The 8,660-nt window shown below is 35.3% G+C and overlaps 1 protein-coding gene across 1 annotated transcript in view; it reads left to right on the forward strand.

The window, feature by feature from the left end:
* Nucleotides 1-8,660, forward strand: part of FUNDC2 (FUN14 domain containing 2) — a 35,574-nt gene that overhangs the window by 12,299 nt on the left and 14,615 nt on the right. Inside the window, exon 2 of the mRNA XM_011971944.1 lies at nucleotides 413-563. Coding sequence (XP_011827334.1) covers nucleotides 413-563 — 151 coding nt within the window. The remainder of the gene's footprint in view (nucleotides 1-412; nucleotides 564-8,660) is intronic.

An 8,660-nucleotide genomic window follows, 5' to 3' on the forward strand; every position in this document is an offset into this window, starting at 1 on the left:
GCTAATTTTTGTATTTTTAGTAGAGATGGGGTTTCGCCATTTTGGCCAGACTGGTTTCGAACTCCAGACCACAGGTGATTCGCCCACCTCGGCCTCCCAAAGCGCTGGGATTACAGGCGTGAGCCACCATTCCCAGCCTTTTTTGTTATTTTTAAATTTGAGAAGACAAACTAGAGGACTAATTCTAGATTTTCTAGGTTTTTCCCTCTAATATAGACATTAGCATTTGCTGATTTTAGTCTGATTTTCCAAAATTGTAACTTAGAATAAATTTACTATTTAAAATACAATATTTGGAGGTTTCGTATTATATCTATCTCTGTTTCTTTAAATATATTTTAATCTAGTTAGGTATGGTAGTGATTTCTTATAAAAGTAAATATTTTCTTATTTAACATATTATTTCTTGTAGGAAACTTTGACGGAAATTTTGAGTCACTGGACCTTGCGGAATTTGCTAAGAAGCAGCCATGGTGGCGTAAGCTATTCGGGCAGGAATCTGGACCTTCAGCAGAAAAGTATAGCGTGGCAACCCAGCTGTTCATTGGAGGTGTCACTGGATGGTAAGTGATGTGAAAGATGTCCATTGTCTTTTGTGCATGATTTAGTATTGCAGTTATAGGTACCATCATCTCCTTTAACCAATGAAAACACATTGGCTTTTGTGAAATTGGTCACTTAATGTGTAGCGTGTGTCTAAACATCATCTTAAAGTGCCATTTAATGGTTATACATAATGATTGTTTGCTATATGCCAGGTTCTGTTTGAAGTATTTACATAGATATCTCATTTCCTTCTCATAACTCTGGAATTAGTACTGTTATTTTCTATCCTCATTTTATAGAAACTGAGGCTCAGAAAGATTAGTTTGCCCAAGGTCACATAGCTGGTAACTGGTAGAATAAAGAGCTAACTACTTATTAGCTATGTCAGATGATAACTTAATATGATACAGCTTATGGTTTCATTTGTAATAAATTCAAAAAATGTTAATAGCAAATTTCATAGGTGAATATTGAATCCATTAATCTCATAGACTCTTTACATTTGAAAAATTTTATAGCACCATATAGCAAATATAGAACAGCGCATATAACAGATGTACATTTTAGCAAATACTTAGAGTGAACACCTATGTAACAACTGCTCAGGTTAAAAAAAATGTAGTGCACCCTAGAAACTCAAGAGGTTGTTATGCAGTTATTTAATTGCTTTTCTTTGTAGTTTTAACACCAGTTATGTCACTAAATAACATACTGTGGTTTACCTGGTTTCCAGATTAAAGTAAATGCAATCAGTATGTATTCTTTTGAGTCTTGCTTTTTTTGCTCAACCTGATGTTTCATATGTTCAACTACTTTGTGTATAGTTGTAGTTTCTTCACTTTCATTTGTATTTTGAGTTCCATTATATGACTATACCATAGTATATTGATCGAGTTGATGACCGATATTTGAGTTGCTTCCATTTTTGGCTAATACTATGCTGATATGAGTATTAGATTTCCCGGTGTATATATGCATACATTTCTGTAGGGTCTGTACCTAGAAATTGCCAGGTAATGGGTATAGGTATCTTTAGCTTCACTAAATAATGTCAAACCACCTTCCAAAACTGTTTTTAACAGTTTACAGTCCCAACAAGGACTGAATGAACCTGTTGTTGTACATGGCGGCACTTGATTTTGCCAGGTTATTAAATTTTTTAAAAATTAGTTAATTTTTCCTTAGCAAGGTAATCCAATTAAATCCAGACTGTTAACATTTTGCCAAGTCTGGTAGTTAGGTAGTAGTATTTCATGGTGGCTTCATTTACATTTCCCCGAGTAGGAGTGACATTGATCAACTTTTACGTATGTTTGTTGAGCATTTGGATCTCCTCTTTCAGTTCCACTCTAGTCTTTTTCCTCTGAAGTTGTCATTCTTTCCCTTGTTAAGCTGTAAGAGTTCTTTATATATTCTGAATATTCTCAGTCCTTTGTTAGTTGTGTGTATTACAGATATTTTCACTCATTCTGTGGTTATCTTTTCATTTTATGGTATCTTTTGATGAACTGAAGATCTTATTTTTAATATAGTCAATTTTATCAATCTTAACCTTAATGGTTAGTGATTTTTATGACTTATTTAAGTAATCTTTGCCTATCCCATGTTTCAGAACTTTTATTATTTGACCTTTCACATTTAGATTTATTATCCACCTGGAATTGTTTTTGTGCTCAGTATGTGGTAGATTCCTCTTTTCTTCCCCATATGGAATACCCATTTGTCCCAACTTAATTTATTGCAAAAGCTATCCCTTTCCCCGTTGCTTTATGTGAGTGTGTGTGTGCATGCATATTTGTGTGTCTGCTATCTTATTCTTTAGGAACATCTTGGCTATTTTCTTTATCTCTTAGTTTTTAAGTTTAATAAATAGGTATATTATAAGTTGCACATATTTAAAGTATACAATTTGATACATTTTTACATATGTACATGCCCATAAAACCATCACCACAGTCAAAATAATGAACATATCTATCACTTCAAAAGCTGCTTTGTACCTCTTTGTAATCCCACGCTCTTTCCTTCATGCCATGCTCCCACCACTGATCTGCTTTCTATTACTATAGATTACTTGACGTTTTCTAGATTCTTTTTAGAAGTGGAATTACATAGTATATATTCTTTTTTGCCTGGCTTCTTTTATTCACCATAATAATACATTTTTTTGTTTTGAGATGGAGTCTTGCTTTGTTGCCCAGACTGGAGTGCAGTGGCGCGATCTTGGCTCACTGCCTCCTGGGTTCAAGCAATTCTCCTGCGTCAGCCTTCGCCATAATAATTTTGAGATAATCTGTACTTTTCTGTTTATCAATAGTTCATTCCTTTTTATTGCTAAGTAGTACTCTGTTGTATGGATGTACAACAATCTGTTTCTCCATCCGCCTTTGATGCACATTTGAGTATTTTTTTTTTTCATTGTTTGGCTATTACAAATAAAACTTCAAGTTTGTGTCCAAGTCTTTGTATGAACATATGCTTTCATTTCTTTTGGGTAAATATCTAGGAATAGTATGGCTGAGTCACATAGTAAGTGAATGTTCTAAATTTACAAGTACCTGCCAGTTTTTAAAGTGCCTGTATCATCTTACATCTCCACCAGCAATGTGTGAGGGTTCCAGTTCCTCTGCATCCTCACTAACACTTGGTATTATCTTTTTGATTACAGCCATCTTAGTGGGTATGAAGTTGGATCTCATTGTGGTTTGAATTTGCATTTCTCTAATGACTAATGATGTTGAACATTTTCATGGGCTTATTTTTTGCCATTCGTATATCTTTGGTGACTTATTTGTTCAAATCTTTTCCACATATTTTTATTGGGTTGTTGGTTTTCTTTCATTGCTGAATTGTGAGAGTTCTTTAAATATTCTAGATAGAAGTCTTACATATGTGATTTGCAAATACCTTACTTCTGTGTAGCTTTTCATTATCTGAACTGTACTTTCTAATAGAGCAGAAGTTCTTAATCTTGAAGTGCAACTCTTTTGTAGCTCCAGCTTTTGGTGTCATGTCTGAGAATATTTGCTTAATCCAGGGTCACCAAGATTTTCTCTCGCTTTTTCTAGATGGTATATAGGTTCAGATTTTATATTTAGTTCTGTGATCAATTTTGATTTACTTTTTGTATATGGTATAAGGTAGGAATCCAAGCTTTTTTTGCATATGGATATCTAGTTGTGCCCACATTTGTAAAAAAGACTATCTTTTTCTCCACTGAATTGCCTTTACACCTGTGTTGAAAATCAGTTGACTATATGTTTTTGAGCTCTTTGTACTGCCAAATTGTTTTTCATCAAAGCTATTTTGAGTATTCTAGGTATTTAGCATTTCCATGTGAATTTTAGAATTAGCTTGGTGCCAGTTTCTGCCAGACACCTGATGAGATTTTGACTGGGATTGCATTGATCCATAAACATTGGTGTCTCTCTCCAGTTTGTTTAGGTTTTCTTTAATTTCTCTCAGCAATGCTTGTAGATCTTACACATCTTATATCAGATTTATCCCTAAGTATTTCATATTTTAAAAATTTTTTAACAGTAAAAAGACACAAATTAACTCAGCCAAGGGAAGAGGCACATGGAATAGGGTCCTGTGGAGTCTTTATATTTCTTTCTTTCTTTTTTTTTTTTTGAGACATAGTCTTGCTCTCTCACCCAGGCTAGAGTGCAGTGGTGTGATCTCGGCTTACTGCAACCTCTGCCCTCCGGGTTCAAGCAATTCTCCTGCTTCAGCCTCCCAAGTAGCTGGGACTACAGGTGTGAACTGTCACCCCAGGCTAATTTTTGTATTTTTAGTAGAGTCAGGGTTTTGCCATATTGTCCAAGCTGGTCTCGAACTCCTGACCTCAAATGATCTGCCTGTCTTGGCCTTCCAAAGTGTTGGGATTACAGGCATAAGCCTCCACACCCAGCTGAGTCTTTACATGTAAAGTAGGTTTCTTGTAGTTTCCATATAGGTGGTTGTTAATTTTTTAGAATCCAATTTGACAATCTCTTCCTTTAAATTAGGGTGCTTAGACTATTTACTTTTAAGTTTATTTTAAAAATTCTTTTAATTGACTAGTAAAAATTGTAGGCTGTGTGCAGTGGCTCACACCTTTAATATCAGCACTTTGGGAGGCCGAGGCGGGTGGATCGTTTGAGCTCGGGAGTTTGAGACCAGCCTGGGCAACATGGTGAAACCCCATCTCTACAAAAAATACAAAAATTAGCTGGGCGTGGTGGTGTGCACCTGTAGTGCTAGCTACTTGGGAGGCTGAAGTGGGAGGACGGCTTGAACCTGGGAGGCAGAGGTTATAGTAAGCCAAGATCGTGCCACTGCACTCCATCCAGCCTGGGTGAGAGAATGAGACCCAGTCTCAAAAAGGAAACAAAACAACACAAAAATTGTATATAATTGTATATACATGATGTTTTGATATATGTATACATTGTGGAATGGCTAAATCAAGCGATTTAACATGTATTACCTCACATACTTACCATGTTTTTGTGGTGAGAACACTTAAAATCTACTCTTGTACCTATTTTCAAATATATAATATGTTGCTATTAACTGTAGTCACCACGATATACAGTAGATATCCTACACTTCTTTCTCCTAACTGGAATTTTTGTGTCCTTGACCAACATTTCCCCAACCGCCCACCCCACAACCTTTGGTCACCACCATTCTCTATTTCAATGAATTTGACATTTTTAGATTCCACATATAAGTGAGACCGTTTGGTATTTGTCTTTCTTTGCCTGACTTATTTTACTTAGCATAATGTCCTACAGGTTAATCCATGTTGTCACAATGTCAAGATTTCCTTTTTAAGGGTCGAACAGTATTCCATTATGTAATATACCACATTTTCATTATCCATCTGTTGATGGACGCTTAAGTTGTATGTATCTTGGATATTGTGAATAGTTGCAGTGAACATGGGAATGCAGATACCTCTTTAATGTACTGACTTCATATCCTTTGGCTGTATACCCAGTAGTGTGATTGCTGAATCATATGTTATTAGTTCTACTATTTTTAATTTATTGAGGAGTGTCCATACAGTTTTCTGTAATGGCTCTACTAATTCACATTCCTACCAACAGTGTACAAAAATTTCCTTTTCTCTACATCCTCACCAACACTTGCTATCTCTTGTCTTTTTGATGATAGCCATCCTAACAGGTGTGAGGTGATATCTCATTGTGGTTTGCATTTTTCTCATGATTAGTGATGTTGAGCATTTTTTTCATATACCTTATTTATTGGCCATTTGTATGTTTGTATGTCTTCTTTTGAGAAATGTCTATTCAGGTCCTTTGCCCATTTTTTAATCAGGTTATATTTTTACAATTGAGTTGTTTAATCCCTTGTATATCTTTTATATTAACCTCTTATCAGATGTATGGTTTGCAAATATTTTCTTCCATTCTTTAGGCTGTCTCTTCACTCTGTTGATTCCTTTGCTGTACAGAAGCTTTTTAGTTTGATGTAATCCCATTTGTCTATTTTTGCCTTTTGTTGCCTTTGCTTTTCGGGTCATATCCAAAAAATCTTTGTGCAGACCAGTGTCATGGAGTTTTCTCCCTGGTTTCTTCTAGCAGTTTTACAGTTTCAGGTCTTATATTTAAGTATTTAACCTGTTTCCAGTTGATTTTTGCAACGGTTTGAGATGAGGGTCTCTTTTGCGTGTGGATAAACAGTTTGCCTAGGACCATTTTTTGAAGAGACTGTCCTTTCCCTGTTGTGTGTTCTTGGCATCTTTGTCAAAAATCAGTTGGCTGTAAATACATGGATTTATTTCTGGGCTCTCTATTCTGATCCGTTGGTCTATGTGTTTGTTTTTAATGCCAGGACCATGTTGTTTTGGTTACTATAGCTTTGTAGTATATTTTGAGATCAGGTAGTATGATGATGCCTCCAACTTTGTTCTTTTTACTGAAGATTGCTTTGGCTATTAGGGGTCTTTTGTACTTCCCTGTGAATTTTAGGATTTTTTTTCTCTTTCTGTGAAAAGTATCATTGGAATTTTGATGTGGATTGCATTGAATCTGTAGATTGCAAGTGGGATGTTTGTTTTTGTTATTATTGGGTTCAAAATTATCATCTTGGTATTTAATCTGTTCTTTGTTTTCATTTTTTGGTTTCTTTTGGATCAAGTATTTGTGTGTGTGTATGTGCATAATATAAGTATATATGTTATATATGTGTGTACATATATACTGAGATGAAATTCACATAACATAAAACTAACCATTTTAAAGTTTATAGTTTAGTACAACTTAGTACATTCACAATATTGTACGACCACTATCTCTATATAGTTTTAAAATGCTTTTATCACCTCCAAATAAAACTGAGTACCCATTGAGCAGTTACTCCTAATTCTTCCCTCCTTCAACTCCTGGCAACCACAGTGTGCTTCCTGTCCTTATGGACTGACCTATTCTGAACATTTCATATAGATTGAATTATGCAACGGGTGAACTTTTGTATTTGGCTTCTTTCACTTAGCATAATGCTTTTGAGGTTCATCCATGTTATAGTGTATATATATTGCTACTTCATTCCTTTTTATAGCTCAGTAGGATTCCACTGTATGTATATGCCACAATTTCTTCATCCATTCATCTGTTGGTGGACATTTGGGGTGTTTCCACCTTTTTTGACTGTTGTGAATAATGCTGCTATGAACATTGGGTAGAAGTATTTTTTGAATACCTATTTTTAGGTCTTCTTTTTTTTGTATTTACCCAGGAGTGGAATTGTTGGGTCATACGATAATTCTATGTTTACTTTTTTGATGACTCACCTAACTTTTGGGCATCTTTTCATGTACTTGCTGGCCATTTGTATATCTTCTCCGTATAAATGTCAACTCAAGTCCTTTGCCCATTTTTAATTGGATTTGTCTTTTTGTTATTGAGTTGTAAGAGTTCTTTATATGTTCTGGATTCTAGACCCTTACCGGACACGATTTGCAAATATTTTGTCCTGTTCTCTAACTTGTTTTTTCACTGTTTTGATAATGTTCTTTGATACAAGAAAGTTTTTAATTTTGATGAAGTCCAATTTATTTTTAATTTTGATGAGGTCCAATTTATTTTGGTGCTTCAATCAAATATTTTCAATTCCATTTTCATAATTTCATTTTCATGGATATTTTCATAATTACATTTACATCCTTTGTTAGCTTATTCGCTACAATTGTTCATTGTGTAATTTTAGTGGTTGCTTTAGGGTTTATAGGAGACATCTTCTACTTATAGTCTGCCTTCAAGAAATCTACCGCTTCATATATGATATAACAGTATGCTTCCATTTTCCCCTTCCCCCTTTGTTTTCATTGCTATAGATCTTACTTTTACATGTCTTATAAATCCATAATACATTCTTATTATTTTTGCATTAAATACTGAATTTTTATAGTTTTTAATAACAAGAAGGAAGCCTTTCATATTTCTCTCCATAATTTCCATTTCTTGTGCTCTTCATGCCTTTGTGTGGATCCTGATTTCTATATGATATCATTTTCCCCTGCCTGAAAACTTCCTTTAACATTTCTTGTATTGCTGGTCTGCTGGGGATATTTTTTTTTCCAGTTTTTGTATCTGTGAAAAAGGTCTTTATTTCATCTCTGTTTTTGCAAGATCACTTAGTATAGAATTCTAGAGTGACAGGGTTTTTTTTTTTTTTTTTCAGTACATTGAAAATGTTACTTCATTGTCTTTTAGCTTTGTATTATTTTCTGTGGGAAATGTGTTTACTCCAAACTTTATTCCTCTTTACCTAATACCTCTTTTTTCCCCCTTCAGGCTCCTTTTAAGATGTTCCCTAGGCCAGGCGCGGTGGCTTACGCCTGTAATCCCAGCACTTTGGGAGGCCAAGGCGGGCAGATCACGAGGTCAGGAGATCGAGATCATCCTGACTAATACAGTGAAACCCCGTTTCTACTAAAAATACAAAAAATTAGCCGAGCTTGGTGGCGGGCGCCTGTAGTCCCAGCTACTCGAGAGGCTGAGGCAGGAGAATGGCGTGAACCCGGGAGGCAGAGCTTGCAGTGAGCCGAAATCCACCACTGCACTCCAGCCTGGGAGACAGAGCGAGACTCCATCTCCAAAAAA

The sequence above is a fragment of the Mandrillus leucophaeus genome, unplaced genomic scaffold, assembly GCF_000951045.1.
Source record: "Mandrillus leucophaeus isolate KB7577 unplaced genomic scaffold, Mleu.le_1.0 Scaffold1251, whole genome shotgun sequence".
Lineage (NCBI taxonomy): Eukaryota > Metazoa > Chordata > Mammalia > Primates > Cercopithecidae > Mandrillus > Mandrillus leucophaeus.